The sequence below is a fragment of the Magnolia sinica genome, chromosome 2 (assembly GCF_029962835.1).
Source record: "Magnolia sinica isolate HGM2019 chromosome 2, MsV1, whole genome shotgun sequence".
Classification (NCBI taxonomy): domain Eukaryota; kingdom Viridiplantae; phylum Streptophyta; class Magnoliopsida; order Magnoliales; family Magnoliaceae; genus Magnolia; species Magnolia sinica.
Window position 1 is genome coordinate 132,109,200 of NC_080574.1, and position 18,273 is coordinate 132,127,472.

General features: G+C 38.7%; 1 protein-coding gene across 1 annotated transcript; it reads right to left on the reverse strand.

Annotated features, from left to right (window-relative positions):
- Positions 1-528: 528 nt before the first annotated feature.
- LOC131237681 (ABC transporter G family member 7) lies at positions 529-17,081 on the reverse strand. Its single transcript, XM_058235580.1, has 11 exons — positions 16,755-17,081; positions 14,827-15,017; positions 14,230-14,380; positions 13,657-13,789; positions 12,269-12,467; positions 11,275-11,551; positions 8,274-8,405; positions 6,122-6,342; positions 5,146-5,358; positions 4,714-4,798; positions 529-943 (listed from the first exon to the last, which is right to left on the reverse strand). The coding sequence occupies exons 1-11, from the start codon at positions 17,004-17,006 to the stop codon at positions 776-778; spliced, it is 2,022 nt and encodes a 673-aa protein (XP_058091563.1). The 5' UTR covers positions 17,007-17,081; the 3' UTR covers positions 529-775.
- Between the last annotated feature and the right edge of the window lie 1,192 nt (positions 17,082-18,273).

Consider the following 18,273-nt stretch of genomic DNA (forward strand, 5'->3'; position numbering starts at 1 on the left):
GTCATGGAAAGTGGTCAATCTAACACAATCATGGCCTTTTGAGTGGACCAGGAACCAAGAGCATGGTCAAGATCAACCAAACTTGTTTCACAAATACATCTCTCCTTCATCTTCTTAGGGTCTGATTGGTAGACGCCTAAAAATGAGTCCATCTCATTTTAGTCAGTTGTAATTACATATTAGAAATCACCAGAAAGAAATATGATCTCCAATAAATAATAATAAAAATGAACTCATTTTAAGCGTCTACCAAACGGGGCCTTAAAGAGGCAAAAGAGTTACCCACATCTTTGCACAGTATACCTAGATTTTCAATGATGACAAGTGGGATCAATGCTTCGGTGATCCAAACCATGATTCCCATGGGAGGGAAAATCCCTCAAAAGTCTACTAGGTATGACAATCTTAGCCTTCAATTTGTGGCCTATAGATAAATGGTTAAAAAGCGATGATGAGATGATGCAAGCCCACATTCGACGTGTTATATATATATATATATATATATATATATATAAGAAGAAGAAGATGGAAAAGAAAAGAATCCCAAGATTGGCTGCTGGAGTCTTCTTCTATTAGTGGAGATTTTGGGGCATCACCCACCCACAATGGGAACCAAGGGACCAATGGCCTGGAACAAAACCCTGCCCTTTGTCAGAATTGAACCCAACATTTAAGATCCATGCTGCTACTTGGAGTCTACACTTATGCCTGTATATGCATGCTGCTAATTACAGCTAAAACATAAACATATTTTAAAGTGAAAGCACTGATCTGATTACTCCAGCGGTTGAAGTTGCAGTGGTGGAGGTTCGAGTTGTTGGTACTTGGGCTTGTTTTTCTCAAGGAGAAGGTAAGTGTTCCAGTACCAGAACAGCAGTATCCGACCCTGTGCTATCATCGTTTCCCTGATGCGGCTTCCTCCAAATGAGAGCCTCTCCAATGCCTGAGACAGTGAATACTCTTATCAACACATTCTGTCTCTATTTGTATTCAATTTCATTTTTGTTAATGACACAGTAACTCATTTTCATGCAAAAGGACCGATACAAGATTGGTTTTTTTTTTTGAGAGGCAGATTGATTTGAATTTGTTAGCAACTACCCGAAAATGCCATTTATCAATGACTCAGAAATCGATTCTTTTGACTCAGAGATGGCCAATTGCGTCAAAAGTTCCGACGAGGGGCAACACTCAGATGGTACCAGCACCATCAATATTAGTGTTGGTACCAGGCTATTGCAGGGCCCACGCGATGCATTCATGAGATCCACCTAGTTCATTGGGGGTGCCCTTTGATGTTAGGCTCTGGAGCCAAAAATCAGCCTGAACAGAAACTCAGGTGGGCCACCACACTGAACAGTTAGGGAGGGTTGCCTAACCAATAGAATTTTCCATAAGTTGTAGGGTCCACCATGTATGTCATCCAAGACATTCATCAGATGCCCACCTAGACAAAGGAACACACCAAAAATCAAGCCATTTGAAACTCAGGTAGACTACACATGAATTTAGAGGTCTTATGCATGATTTGGAACTATCCCCTTTTGTGTGGCCCACCTGAGTTTTGTATTGGCCAGATCTTTGGGTTCTATGGTGAAAATGAGGAGGCTAATACAATGACACGAGTGGAACAGATGCACACATCGCATGGGCCCCAAAATAGGCCAGTAACACCACAACTTATCGTGGTACTGGTACCATGTGAGCCCACCCCTTCGTTGCGTTCAAGAGTATTTTGAGTTGTGGTGTGGCAGTGATGCTCTGCTTCAATTTGGATGAGAACTGTGCATTTCCACCATTTTCTAAATAGCAGCAAGTCAACCAGCAGATGGCATACATGTTTGTCAAATTGTCAATCCAACACCCAACCCAAAGATACATTGATCAGGTGATTCTACTCTTCAGATAGAAAAAATCTTGTTGGATTAGATATGAGATTGTCAAATGTCCGGATTCATGCCCTTTTTTGTCATCTTTTCATAATTGCTATTTTTTTTTTGGCTGATCTTCGAATGAACAGTGTTTTATAAAAATTTAAAAAAAAAAAACAAAACAAAACAAAAAAAAAAAAAAATTGTGTTTTTTCTTTGAAACTAATTTTGATGCATGAAATATATGCACAAAGTTATAGATCCATGTCTTTTTTAGTCATGCAAATCACAATTACTAATTTTCTAAATTTATTTACTTTCAGATGATTTTCAGATAACCAATGTATTTTATGTAAAAACTTCCAAAAATCTTTTTTTATTCTTTGAAACTTAATGTTGATGCACGGAATAGATGTAGGATGCTCAAATGTACAAACTCATGCCCTTTCTTTGTCATCTTAACCACAATTGCTATTTAAATTTATTTTTAAAAAGAAAAAATCAGCTAATTTTTTATGAATGTATTTTATGAGAAAAAAACCTTAAAAATACATTTTTTCCTTTGAAACTAAATGTTTGTGTGGAACATATGTAGAATGCTCAAATGTTCAGATTCATGCCTTTTTTGTCATTTTTATCACAATTACTTCTTCTTCTTCTTCTTCTTTTTTGGCTTATTTTCGAATGAATAATATATTCTATAAAAAAACCCAAAAAATGCATTTTTTTTTCCTTTGAAACTTATTATTGATGCATAAATATTCATGCCTTTTTTTTTGTCATGTTAACCACATTGTTGTCCATGCTTAATTAGTTACATAAATAATTAATTGACAAACCATTCACTTATGCATTGTCCATGGCTAGTATAATCTTATCATTGATATTACATATTTAGAAAATTAAATTCAGGAGTTTTGCAGTCAATCCAAGCCTGTCAAGTTCATACAATCGTCAGTTACGCCGAGACAACATTCTCACCAAAGAGGGGACTCTTACACTATCATAAACATAGGTATCGTTTGATAAACTGAAAAATAAGCTCGAAAATTAATTTAAGTGCTGAAAATTTAAAGTGTTGAATTGTAATTTTGAAATAATTTTAGGAATATTTTAGTCAAAAGTGATAAGAAATTTTAATGCACCACCACTTTCAGCAGTAAGTGAAGAGAGGAGAGGTGGGAAAAAAGACTCATATTTTTAGTGAAAATTAACTTAAGCACTTAATAAGTTGGATTTGCCAAACCATCTAAATTAGTGGTAATCACTGAAAATATCAAAATTCAGTGATAAGTGCTGAAAATAGGTTTTATTAAGTGGCTCCATTGTAATATATATATATATGGAATCCTCTAATTATTTGGAAAAAAATCATATTTTTCTGGGTTTTTTTGGCTTATAAAAAAATTATGTCCATGTTACAGGGTATTATGTGTAACAGAAATAGTGAGGACCATTAGGCCCACCATTTCCATTATGGCATACTTTGGTTTTGGCATATTCTGAAAAAAAAAATGACAAAACTACCTCTCCCCTAAGACCTCTCTCTCTCTCTCTCTCTCTCTCTCCAAAAATGAAAGGAAAAAAAAAAATTAAAAATTAAAATTATTGTGGATGTTCCATATGGAGGTGAATTAAAGCATTTATGTTCTTCCTATGGAGGAGATTTTTGTGGTATGTTCCATATGGGCATTTTCGTCATTTGCTAACGCTTGATGACTAAAGTTTTGAGGTGCGCAAGCCATTTGAAGAGGGGAGAGCTAGTATCAAGGACTTGGAGAAGGTGAATCTTGCGCTCCTGGGCAAATGGCTATAAAGATTAGGGTTAGAAGAAGACTTTTTGTGGAGAGAGATAAAGTATGGCTGTCAAGGAAGGTGGGTTAGGACTCTTCTTTATATAGGGCATCAGGGATATGAAGGAGATCTCTACTCTGAAGTCCAAGTTTAAAGAGGGAGTTGATTTTTCCCTTGACGATAGGGAGAAGATCTGCTTTTGGGAAGATACGTGGGAAAGGGAGACCCCTCCAGATTGCATTTCCAACGTTGGCACACCTCTATCAGGAGATCAATATTCTGGTTGCTAGGTGCTTCTCCTTTAGTGGAGAGATGTTGTAGTGTGGTCTCCTGTGTCAGAGAAATTTGCTTCATGAGGAGGTGGAAGACTTTGTGATGTTCTTGGATTGTCTTCAATGCTATTATCTAGTGAGGACTGAGGAGGGATCAGGATAGGATGGTTTGGCTTCAGGATAAATCAGGTCGTTTCTCAGTCCTACAAGTTATTGCGGTCTCCGTCAGGGGTGGTGCAAGTACGCAAATGTCTCATGTGTGATTTAGTTCTACGGTGCTCCCCCGAAAGTTGAGGCTTTTGGTTGGACAGTCGGGAGGAAGGTCTGGACTATTGATCATTTTCAAAAGGGTCAATGCTCATACCTACTTTGTGCGTGATGTGTATTGGCTAGTGCAAAATCAATGGACCATCTGTTCATTCATTGCCCATTTGCGTAGAGCGTGTGAATGAGCTTCTTTAGGCTTTTCAATATGTTGTGAGCGATGCCCAACTCCATTGGCAATCTCCTCATGGAATGGTGCAAGCAAGGGCATTTTGGAGACAGTTTTTACCGGCAGCCCTTTGGCAATGGACCTCTTCTATAAAGTCTTGAGGATTGTACTTTTTTTTCTTGCAAACCATATATTTTTATGTGGGTATTTGCAAATGCTATATTATTGACATGGGAATCTACAACCTTTTATCATTTGACAAGCTGTTTTCGGTAATTTGTTCATTCTATGAAAACCAGAAAGGATTTTGAAAGGACGGATGAATGGGATTAACTCCCCATACCTGTTCTCCAGTTTGAATGTCGAAGGAATGCTGTTGATCAAATTGAAGGCCACTGAATTCATTGATGCAAAGCCCCTGAAATGCCCTGAAAATAAGAAAAGTAAAATTATAATACTAACCAGTAAGTGTGAGATTTTTACAAGGGGCAATCCCCACAAATGCAGAAGAGCGCATGTGTCCACCACCGCAATGAGAATGGGCTGCTAACGGATCCAGCCAGTCATCATTGCATTCTCAGTTTGAAGTGCATTTTAGCAGATGGGAGCATTTAGTGCATTCATGCATTTGCATTTTGGGGGTGTTCCAAACGCCACCACTAACACAGAATGCAGATGGGTTGGTGCACATTTTATTCTGTTCTCATTTAGGGGTACACCCAACAGGCCCTTGGCTTTTCAACCAATGTGCAAAACTGACCATGTAGAGAATTACCATCTTATGAGAGAAACTCGAGGGATCCAACGGAAGATCACCGGTGTATTTTCCGCATTGACATAATATCCTCCAAAAACAATGAAAACCGTCATAAGAGATGGCCCCAAGGCCAATGCTGCTTCGGTTGTTGGAGCCATGGCCCCAACTGTTAGACCCATTGCAGAGGCAGCAAATGACTCCACTGTCACAATGCCGCAAAACTTCCCAAATCTAGAAAAAGAATACACGTTATACATTATAATGGAAATGGTGAAGTTACCACTAGCATGTCTCCAAATAGCAAAGATATCATGTTTCTACAAGTGATGAATGAGTGGCCCTTCACTATACTTTGAGAGGGACATGTTCATCTCTTTCCCAAGTTGACTGTATAGCGTATACATCTGAGGGCTTTGCTAATGCTATGCATGTAGAGCACAGCACCCATACATGCTTTTACACATCAAGCTGTCTATCAACTGGGTCCCACCTAGTAGATGTCCCCTCCCAAAAATCAGGCTGATCCACTCATCAGTGGGCAAAGTAGCCTAAGTTACTTTAACAGTCCTTTTTCTTTTTTTACTCTGTGGCACACCTGATCAGACTGATCCACTCATCAATGGACGGGTGAGTGGACCAGCACAAATCTTTTGGATGAGAGAATCAATATAGAAGTACCCACCTTGTTGATTGATTCGAATTTTCCCATGTGTGCGGTGATGGCACATGTGGTGTGCATGGGGGGTTGCCCAGACATGCATGTGGGATCAGCAAACCTCATATATCCAAATAGTTATTGGACCGAATTGATTTTTCTTTTTTCTTTTTGTTTGTTCTCATATTCTTTAGAGAAATTGCTTGAAAATTTCTGTTCTCCACAGGAGTTGTAATGCTCTTTAAAACAATAAGAACAAAACAGTAAGATATAACATAAAACTGTAATTAATGTGAAATGTCCATAAATGTAACTGGCACATGGTAGCAAGAAATTTACCTGGATAGAGTTGGATGAAGATGAGCCATAGGATACAAGATCGTCCCAAACAGTAATGGAAATGCTGCTCCAACAGGGATCTCAGCCAATAATTTTGAAAATAAATAAGGTCCTAGTGCATAAGACCCCTTGGCACGCTCTCTATCCACTATTGCCCGTTCCTTGGGAAACACTCCCACAGTCTTTGTAAGTGCTGCCATTGCTGTATTTATGGCGGCAACCTTCACAACAAAAGTCCAAAGAAGCAGATCAGCACAACTCCCAGCTTATGCCAATTTAGGTTTATTTACAACATGAGATATTGCACTTGATGACCTATGGTCTAACTGAAGTTACGGCCCTTGATAGAGTGCAATGGTAGCACAAGATTCATGTAGCCAACCCCAATTAATTGGGATAATGCTTAGATGACGACGATGATGAAATATTAATTCTATACATAGCACAAAGACCACCACCTGCACCGTACCTATGATTAGCTTTATGAGAGCATCTGTCTCCTTTGCTTGGTAACATAAGATTACTTAACCGAATCTGCGTGGATCTTTTGCCTCAGTCTGGATTCATAAGCAAACTGAATTGCGATATTCAGTTTAATCAATAGGAAAGGACAAAAGATACTGGTGCCATCTATATTCACAATGAAAGTACCCCTAAAATGGCAGTCACATTGCTTTCAGGTCTAGACTGGAGGTAACATGTTTGCAATTTGGGGCCCAGTCTCTCAATAAAAATTCCAAGAACCTGTTTCGCTGCCACTTAAAAATGAGTCCCTTGCCTCGATGAACCAAGGGAACTCCATAATGCTAGGGATTCTGTCAAGTAACTGTGTATTCTGCAATCTTGATAACCCATAATTCATATAAACTATGATCTCTAATACAACTGTGAACTAAAATGAGATGAAATCATTTTTAAGTGGCAACCAAACAGGGCCTAAGGAAATCAGAATTTGGTTAGTTCCACTTTGGTAGGCTGATTATTCAACCTTAAAATTTGGTTATTTCCACTTTAGTACATTGGTTTAGCATGTACTGCTAGCAATTGATGTGTTGGTTAAGAGCGTAACCTCCATTGCCAGAGGTTTGGGGTTCGAATCTTGCTTCCCCCATCTGTCTTTAAAAAATAATTCCTGTGGGAGTTTTATGCACCCGTTGCCGGTCCCAGGCCCAGTGTGAAACTTTTGCCACAACTTTATCATGAATCCTGATGGTGAAACTATTGCAATTTAATTCAACAGTGCATCCAATGGGATCCTATTGTACTCCAACCAATTGGAAGCTTAAAGGGAGACGGGATTCATAATTCTACAATCAGTATGCCTCAGAATGGTGGTGGTCTCAGGTACACTCGAGCATACAGGCTTTCAATGTGCTACAAGCATTTAAAGAAACGAAACCTTTTTTGAGTGTGCACATGCAATTTCACATGATTGGAGGCTTGGTGAAAAACAGACTGATAAACCATGAAAGTTGTCAAAGAAGCTGGTCACAAAAGATTGGTTAATCAATGAGGCTTAAACAACTAGTCCTTATAAAGCAACTCGATGCTCTTAAATGCTGTTTTTCTACTCATAATTTATTTTTTGCATCCAAAATTGTTCTTTACCTTGACAGCTTTGCAAAAATCATATTTAGCACTCACAAAACAAAGAAAAAGAACTCACAAAACAAGAAACAGTTGCATGAAATGAGCCATCTTACCATTTGAAAACCTGAGTAACAAATGATATTATTTACATTCAGTTTCAAAGGAGTAATGAAATCAGTCCTAGGTCAACGTCATTGGCACAATGCCAAGGTTGATATGGTATCATGCCAAAATCTTGGATTTGCATGTCCAATTGGAGTGTCATCTAGGATTTGTGTGTAACAAATCAAAATTCACCAGAAAGGGAAACACTATTGCAGGGTTCAACATATTAGCTAGAATCACTTTTTCATTTTTTATTGTTACATTTTACATGTGCTTCACAGACTGGATTATACTAATTTAGTAAAACATCTAAATAGCATATTATTTCCAGTATCACAAGTTATGTGGTCACATATAAAATCATATGTACTATAACTGATATCCAATAATTTAGTTATTCAACACATCAGCCATCAGAACTGGCATGGAAATTAAAGAAAGCCAGAGTGATGCAAACCTGAAGTAGTCCCATCCTGTCCTGTATGGATGTCTGAGATCTTCCCATTCGCCAAAAGACTGACCCAAATATTATAGCTGATGCAATAGACATTCTTGCCCGAACTTTGTTTGTAGGCCCATCACGAGAAGCCTAAGAATAAATATCATTTCGAAGTCAGAAGCTGATAGAAGAGAACTTAGGAGAGACTTGGAATTGAAGATGACTGTTCCATTCAGAAGGTGTCTGAGCAAAAGCTCTAAAAAAAATCTTAAAATTTGTCTTAGAATTTCATTGAAAGGTGTCATCACGTTATATGAAGTTAATGTTATACATACAGAAAATTTCTTGTTGAAACTCACACGCTTTGTGAATATCATATTCTGGGATGACTTCTAAACCACAAATAGTTTCCAAAGTAGATTTTCAATCACCTGACTATTTTACTCTTGAGTAGCAAATTATGAAAACATTCGGGATTATATGCAACAAAGGAACACAAAAAATGACATTTGTTGAAGTTCTTAAAAAACACTGGTCAGAACGAGGGAATCAATTTTCTTGGCACCATAAACTGTATGCGTTGGGCCCGGCCTTCTGTCATCCAAATCATTCATATTGTAGATCAACAACTTAGGTTACTGAAAGGAGGGACTTGTCTATACTATTTCTATGTCGAACAAAAAAAAGTCATCCTTCAATCAAGCATCATATCATCAAGGTATCCCGTATCGGTATCGGTTGGCGTAACGGTGCCCTCCGATACGGATACGGATACGGGGGTGTAACGGCGATACGGGGGCGTAACGGCCGTAACGGTGCAATTTTTATTTTTATTTTTGCTAAAAAAAATATGAAAAAAATATGGATTAAATCTGGAATATTCTAAACATTCCAAATATGCATTCATTTATAAATTGGAACATATTTATGGTGGTGTAACGGTCCACTCTTTGGTGAGAAGTTGTATCGGACTGTCTGATGAATTTATGAACCAGATAACCTGAATTTGACTACAAAATTCATATATTTAATTTTCTAAATATCTAATTTATATACTTAACAATTTGATATCATTTCTCCCAATAGTTCTTTAAAAAAATGAAATTAAATTTAGGTAAATGGCGTTGCCAATTTGGGGCTAACTTGGAGGACCAATCCATGCCCCAAAATCAGCCTCAAATTCATGCAATTTATTGGCATTATCCCACTTATGAATTGGTGGACATTTATTGAATAGTGAATCATGAAAAAAAAATAAAATCAAAAGGCCCTATTTTAAAAAATAAACGTCCACAAATTAACAATTAAAATTATTCAAACAATTTGATTTTGGCATTGTGAGTTAGCAATTATAGTCCATAATTTAATTGGTAAATTTTAAGTTAATACATGTCTCGTGTAAAATTTTTTAAGGGCCCGAATCAAGCGAGACCCGAATTGTGAAGTGTAGCACACGAGTGTCAAAGTTTTTTGGGCCCCACCCGTGATGAATGTGTTATATCCACACCGTCCATCCATTTTGCCAAATAATTTTAGGGCATGAGCCCAAAAATGAGGCAGATCCAAAGCTCAGGTGGACCACACTATAAGAAACAACAATACTTAAACGTCCACCATTAAAAATTTATTGGGGGGTACAAAAGTTTTTGATCAAGCTGACATGGGTGTTTTCCCTTCATCTACGTCAGTTTGACCCAATTAACAGGTTAGATGGAAAATAAACATTACAGTGGACCCTAAGAAATATTTAATGGTAAGCAGTCTATAACCACTGCTTCCTATGTTGTGGTCCACCTGAGATTTGGATCTTACTAATTTTTTGGATCATGACATAAAATGATGTGGCAAAATGGATAGACGGCATGGATAAAATACATACATCATGGTGGGGCCCACGTGGCACGTGTACCTTTTATTAACTCGTGCAATAAAAGCGTGCTGCGTACGCAATCCATTCATTTGATGTTAGCAAGTCCTGTGGGTCTGATCATGAGGTATGTGTTATATCTAAACCGTCCATTCATTTGACGAGCTCGTCTTATAAGGCTTGACACAAAAAATAATACAGATCTAATTATCAAGTGGACCACGCTGCAAAAAGCAGTGGGGGATTGAACGTCTACCATTGAAACCCTTTTTGGGATCACAGAAGTTTTGGATCAATATGAAATTTGTTTTTCCTCTTCATTCAGGTCTTTTTGACCTTATGAACAGATTGGATGGAAAATAAACGTTATGGTGGGCCCTACGAATTGTTTAACGGTGAAAATCATTATCTCCGCTACTATTTTTGGTGTGGTCCAGACGATCTTTGGATATGATTCATTTTTTGGGTAATGCTCTAAAATGATCTCTAAAAATAGATGAACGGTGTAGATATAATAAATACATCACTGTGGAGCCTATGTTACTTTGATCTCCTTTGAACCATTTGTACAACTCGAAGCTCGAGGAGTGCCAGCGCTCGTCTTAGCATGACACATACCTACAGCAGCTATATAGCTAGTGTGTGGTACACCAGCCAATCCGCTTCCGATTTCTTTTTCCGATACCAAATGAAAAGGAAGGGAGAGAGAGGGAAACCGAAAAGAAAAGGAGGGAAAGAAGAGAGAGAGAGAGGGAAGAAGAAGAAGAAGAAGGCCTGCAGCAGGGCCGCAGCCGCAGCAGTCCAAGAAGGAGAAAAAAAAAATGTATGTTTTTTTTTTTCCCTATTTCCTTTAGCCCGTAACAGCCATTACGGGGACGTAACGGCTGGTATGCCCTGTAATGGCCGTTATGGTCACAGAATCGGGGGGGTGCACGTTTCGACCCCGTATTGCGTAACGGTGTCGGCCGTTACCATTACATATCAGCCGATACGGCCGTATCGTAACGGATACGAGACACCCTGCATATCATACCTCAATAGAACATACTTATGCAAAGAAATTTAAAAAAAAAAAAAAAAAAAAAAAAAAAAAAAAAAAGCAAAAAATGTACACAAAGAAATAAACAATTGGGTCACAGGAAGGAGAATAACCTGCATCCATGCTCGTCTAAGGAGCAACCAGAACTGCCTCCACCACCCACCTTTTTGTTTGACATTAGATTTCCTACCAAACTTTGTTGGGATCTTCAAGGCCTCATTTTTGGTAATTGGACTTGCATATAGAATATTTGAAGTGTTCTGTGATAATGCCTCAACAAGGTCATCAATCCTCTTTTGAGAAGAATGGACACTTTCAGCAGAACTATAGTCAACTGATATGAGATCGGCCAAAAATTCTGCAGGATTCACATGGTCTGGGCAATCATACCTGGTTAACAATAAGTTAGCTATTGCACTCAGAAATTAACTGCAAGGAGAGATGCAGCTATAACTACAAAATCTTTGGGTGTATTACTATTATACTATCAAGCATGACTTTCTAGAAACCATGATATGATTTTGCATAGAGTTTTATTTTAGCGAGGGATGTTTGGTCCTGATGCATCAGGCTTTAAGACAAGTGTTCTGATGCACCCAATCCATACGAGTCTCATGGTTCCGGACTTTTGGTATGATGGGCCCTAGAACCATGGATGGATGCCCCAAAATCTTCTGGATTGGAAGATCATTGTGATCCAACCTTGGACCTTTTATCTGGACCAGTTGCTGCATTTTTTTTTTCTCAACGATTTCTTTCTAGGTGACTAATATAAGGTTAGGGTCTTTCATTGGGAAGACTCTTTAGACAACACCCATCAGTCGATGGTCTAGATCACCAAACCAAAAGAGCCGCTTGAGAGGACCGCAGAAATCAAGACATTATACTCATCACGATGCATTGAGACCCTATAATTCCTCCCAAGTAATTGAACCATGGCACGTGACTTCTCTATCATTCTAGTGACAAAAAATAAATCCTAAACAGGGAACAATTATACAGACTTTTCAACTCCAGCCAATAGCAAGCAGTACTGCACATTTAAAACAACTCCATGGATATAAAAGCTTTTAAAGTATGATAGATAATACAGGTTTAGATAGCAACCCGAATTTTGCAAAGTATGACAATGCTTCTTGTGCTGGACCCATGTAAACAACTGCACCTTCTGATAGAAACACAATGTCGTCAAATTTAGCATATACTGAACCTCTAGGCTGGTGGATGGAGCAAATCACAGTATGCCCTTCCTGTGCAAGTTGTCGGAGTGTCTCCATCACCCTCTCTGCCTGGAATGCATCAAGTCCTGCATGCAACACAAGTAAATTCATCATATGTAAGCATTATCATTAAGATCATCATGCAAGAAGTTTTCTTTGGCCAGGCTGTGAATGCCTGACGGATGGTGCTATAGATAGTCGCAAAAAGTATTTTCATCAGAGAGAAGGTTCTAGCTTACATATTTCCAAAAATTAGCAGGTGAAGGCATCTACATACGCATCCAAGGGTCTCTCAAAAGGCTAGACACTCTTACAATCGCACATGCTTTTGATGCATCAGACTGTGCATACCCCACAAATACCCCAGATTGGAAGAGCCATGGTATATTTGGCTTTTCTTCTAGTTCAATATGAACTTTTTTTTTTCTGTCCAGGAGATTTTTGTTTCAAGGGGCTATCTACAGTAGGGTCCATGATGTCAACAGTTTGGATCACTGAACCATAGGCCCACTTGTACAAACCAAAAACAGAATTGTACTGTACAAACTTTCTGTCTGTGGATAATAACTCACTGCATGCATGGTGACAAATCTCCTTGGCAATTTCTTGGTTTGGGATTTTCTCGGAGATTTTCAGGTTTTGAGTTGTTTTCTCAAGATATTATTGGGAAAATCTCGCTAAAAAAAAAAAAAACCAATTAAATATTTATAAAAATTAATACAAAAAATTATAATTTTAAATATAAATGTATATAATGACATATTTCAAATTTCAAATAATTTTCATGTTAAGATCAGGATAATTTTGTTATTAAAAAGTGAAAACTACAATAGCCAAGATTTTGAAAATCTTGTGATACTGACACAAGAATACCGTTTGGTTAATTTTCTGCAGTACCACAAGAATTTCAAAATGTCTAGGATATCTGTCATAGAGATTATCTAAAGTCCAAGCAATTGTCATGGTAGTAAAGGATGGACTCTGCACCGACCATATCAGGGCACCCAAGCTTTTATCTTAACAGTCATTATCAGTTAATTTTGTTCCCATGCAATTTTACTTGTATGGCATAATAAACATATAGCTTTCGGCTGTAAATGGTTCCCTAGTTTCATTTGGTAAATTCCATCAGATGAATGGAACTATTGCTTTTCTTTGTAAAGCACTTGATTACTTTGCCAATCTAGTCATGATCCGAAGTTACCTACCAACATGTGTTATAGAAACTGAAAATTGATAAAGAACTTCATAGAAACTGAAATAAAAGAAGCGCACCTGTTGTGGGCTCATCTGCAAATATTACAGATGGGCTTGCAATCAATTCACAGGCAAGCGATAGGCGTTTCTTTTCACCACCACTGATTCCTCGAACTTTGGCATCACCAACATTTGAATCAGCACAATTTACCTTTAAAGAAAAGAGAAAATTCATACAGAACAGAAGGGAGGTTCTCATTAACCTTGTTTGTTTAAAATATCACCCCTAACCAAAGTAACTAAAGTTTTAGCTAGTATCCACGCGGAGTAGAATAGAGTCACTAATAATTGCTCAATTCCATCCACAACAACAAGAATTACTGAATAAATACGTGGGATGGAACTATGGAAAACTAGTCCACAGATTTATAGGATTTCAGTTTAATTATCTTAAACGCAGATGAACCAACATATACTGACTGCAGAAGCAGTTAAATGCATTAGAAATATACATGCCATTTCAAACCCCGTGTAAAAATGAATATCTGAATACAAATTTCAGCCAACTTTGCATCAATACAAGATTACACTGCAGTAACTCCCTAAAATTTGATAGCTGGTACTAGACAGAATTAGACATTACAGTCTTACCAGGCCCAATCGGAGCAAGAGATTGTTCACATACTCGTCTCTCTCTTCTGCCAAGAGTATGTCAGGAAGCTGGAGCTCTGCAGCAAGACAGAGTGTTTCCCGCACTGTCAGCTGTGAGAAGAAAAGGTCCTCTTGCCTTACATAAGCAACCCTGCAATAAGTATTTAAAATTATAAAACAAATGAATCATAGCAAACATAGAGGAATGCAATGCCCGCTCGAACAATTTGGTCTGCCAAACCAACTGCAGCAGGGCCCACCTTTTGGTGATCCACACTGTTCATATGGTGGGAACAGGTGAAAGATGCCGCCCCATCGAATGATGTTAACCCTCAAATTGAAAGAAATCACCATTCTGATTGCTAGGATCATCTTACCGAGGACATTTGGTCAAGGCCAATTCAGGATGCAGACAACCAGAAGAATATTTTATATTACCTAAAGGTGGCCCCACCTGTGACATTGCCAGGTTGAACAAAAAAAATGCCATTTTTTTTTTCAGATGAGCATGATATGGTACCAGATAAAAATATTTGGAAAGGTGTTGTACTAAAAAGGATGTTCATATTTCTTCTATAATCAACTATTCAAACATACTTATATGCTCTTCCTGAGCTTGGCCGTCCATTGACATCCAAACGACCGGTTAGACGCAATCGGGGAGATGATGCAAGCTGCCCAGCAAGAACGTTGAGCAGAGTAGTCTTCCCTGATCCCGATGGGCCCATGATTGCAAGCAATCTTCCTGGTTTTGCCTCTCCATTCACATTTGAAAGTAGAAATCTCACCTTCCAAAAAAAAAAAAAAAAGAAGAAGAAGAAGAAGAAGAAAGCAAAAGAAAAAGATACAGGAACAAACCATAATATTAATATGTTGCAAATAATTAAGGTTGAATATCTTATACATAATTTTAAAAAAGAGTTAGCAAAAACAATCTTTGACCACATTTTGATATATTACAGATGATTCAAATACCCAAAGCAATTTACAAACTTGACATCTACCACGTGTTCAGTAGAAAGTACAATACTGTTTTAGTTTCCAGTTTGTAAAGTGGGGGCCATGGTTCAATGATCCAAACCACTCATATGACAGGCCCCTGTGGTAAGAGAGTTCGTTCCAAAGAATATATATTTTCCACTGTTTGGATTGCAAAAAAAAAAAAAACAGTGAGGAATCCTCAATTCCATTTCCAACTTGAATTTCTCAAAAAAGTTGGTTGGTAGTCAAAATTCTCTAGTAGAAGATACAAAGTGACCATTTGTACTAATTCTTCAATACCGGTTCAAGGGAAGTCGGGTTGTTTGGATGGTGGTAAATGGGGCAAGTAGTAAATGAGTTACTGGTAAATCATTTACTGCTTGTGTTTGGATGCTCTAATTTGCTAATAAATCATTTACTACTTGTAAATGATTTACTAGCAAAGCCTCCTTCTCAATTACTAGAAAAAGCTGAGATTTCATTTACTAGTAAATGAGGAGATGGCAACGGCTCCATTATTTATTTATTTTATGAACACCTATAAAGCAGATTTCATTTACCATTTACAGGCTATCCAAACACTGGAAGTAAATCATTTACAACTTAAAGCCAAACAGACAGGCTGTAAATCATTTACAACCTTTAAGTGATTTACTGGTAAATCATTTACAACGTAAAACATTTACCACCATGCAAATGACCCTTTACATGTTGCAATCCAAACATGAGAAAGAATTTGTTTTTGGAAATCAAAATTACACCTCTCCATGTCCTCACCTCGGATTCCTCTACAACATATAGGCCATACATGTATAATATTGATCATTTTATTGGGGAACTGAGTTGTTGTTGCATTTTCTCTATTTGTTGACCATCTATTGAATGGTTAGGATTCTTCCAATCTAGAGGATTTCTTGGTTCACAGGCTGTCCATACTGCAGCCACAATATCCATTGTTTGGATAACGGGATTGTGGACCCCAATTGCCCCCACCTGTGCAAACGGAAAACCTGATTGGTGCCCAAGACAGAGCAAGCACCGATTTCCACAATTTTCATCTCAAAACTGAATTATCAACATTGAGAACATGTTAGCAAAACCTATCATTTTTTGCTAACTTGCGCATCCCCAAATTCAGTTTGGAAATAACCCTTAGAAAATGAGACCAAAGAATCAACATCAAATCAGAAATGAAAAAATAAAAGATTAGAAATCATCCACAGAGTTCCTGTAAGCTTCACAAAACCCGAGCATGTTAGCGAAACCTGGCACTTCCGGCTAACATGCGCACATCTCCAAAACCAGTTCTATAGTCTCGAAAAGAAACACAGACGCTGAAAACAAGCAACGGAGAAGAAGCCCCGACTTTCAATAAACTTCCCAAACCCGAGCATGACAACCAAACCCCGCACTGCCCGCTAACATGCGCACCCATTTCCGTGCAAATTAGCAAGAGAACATCAGCACCAGTTCCGCAAACCCGTGTATGTTATAGCAAAACCAAGCATTTCACACTAACCTACGCAGGAGAGAGAGATGCTTACAGTTTTTCCGGATTTGTCCAAAAGCGAGCACGTGATGTTGGTCCACCGTATGGTGACCGGGAAAACTTTCCCGGTATACGGAGCTTCATCGGCGTCAGATTTTCCAGCCGACTCGTCAGCGCTGTCGTCATACTCCGGCTCAATTTCCGGCAATTGTGCGGGGCCCGGTCCAGAAATTATACGGATGAGGAATGCTGCAGCTATGGCTACCAGCATCTGGCCCACTCCTTTCCCGCCAAAACCCAACTCCATCTCTCTCTCTCTCTCTCTCTCTCTGATTAGATGAGATGATGGGGCTGCATTTCAATCTTCGCAGTGAAAAAGGTAAGAAGAATTTGTTGCTGTTTCTAGGAGATTTGCTATTGTGCGCAGGGAGGATAGGGAAGGGTAACGCCACGTGTCGGAGTCCGCCCTGAAATCCCCATCGTACCCTATCATCACAGCCGTTCTTCGGCGGGGAGCCGTTGTGACTTTCGCGGCAGAGGAATTACATATGATACATGACACGAATCTTTGAACATCATACACGCGGTTTTCCGTTCTGATGAGCGAGGCCTATGGATTGATGATCCAGACCATTGGTTCGTTACATCCTGCGGTGGATGCGATAGGCCCTACGTCTTCTAGATTAAAAGATCACAAGCACCGGTATTGGGATTTATGTGAGGTTGAATGTTGCCCATTGCTTTCTCTTCTCAAGCGTCTATTTTTAGGCTACAAACGTCCATGGCCAGTAGTTTAGATTAGTGAAGCGTGGGCCTACTTGTCAGAAAAAACCCTTTGATATACTGTTGCATAACATATAATTTCAGGAAAACATGAGAATGGCGACTCGCGCGATGGAGCGGATTAGGTACGGCCCTTGCCGTGGGCCCTGACCTGATGTATCTGCTCTATGCCACGCCGTCCATCGGTTTTTACAGATATTTTAGGGAAGGACGTCCAATCAAAAAAGTTTTGGAATAAGTTGATATTTGTTATTTCATTTCGTCTAGGTTTATGTGACCGTCATTGAGTAAACGTCACCGAAACATCGTGTGAGAGTCGAGGTATACACGAGTCCAACCAAGTCGAGCTTGGCAGCTGGAATCGGCCCCAAGATGACCCCAACTGGAAGCTTAGCTAGGTTCTTGAGCCTAACTGGCCAGCTCAGCTCAGTCTTTGAGCTTGATCGGTGGCCAGCTCCGCTTGATTCAGTCAGTAGCTAAGGTTGAGCAAAGTTTGCCTATGCAGCATTTTCATAAACACATGAGCCGCGCTTTTAAATTCTCATTGTATATAAAATAGCATCAGCGGTTTTATAGGTATTTCACCAAGTATCTTGTAGGCAATATTAAAATAAAAGGAAAAAAAAATATTTGTTTCATATATATACTTTCTTTGCTATCGGCCGGCACTTCATTGAGTTATTTCATCAAACACTTAGTGAGCAACATCAATATGAAAGTAACTAAGTCACCGACACCCAAATCCATAGCTCAACTGGCAAACTAAGTGGAGATACCTTGTTTCAACACTT

Excerpts from the sequence above, each read along its gene's own strand:
- LOC131237681 (XM_058235580.1), bottom strand. The coding sequence starts at position 17,006 with ATGGAGTTGGGTTTTGGCGGGAAAGGAGTGGGCCAGATGCTGGTAGCC. Across the intron at positions 15,018-16,754 it reads TGGACAAATCCGGAAAAACT|GTGAGATTTCTACTTTCAAA; the intron begins GTAAGCATCTCT and ends TTTTTTTGGAAG. Across the intron at positions 4,799-5,145 it reads CGAGTTTCTCTCATAAGATG|GGCATTTCAGGGGCTTTGCA; the intron begins GTAATTCTCTAC and ends TCTTATTTTCAG.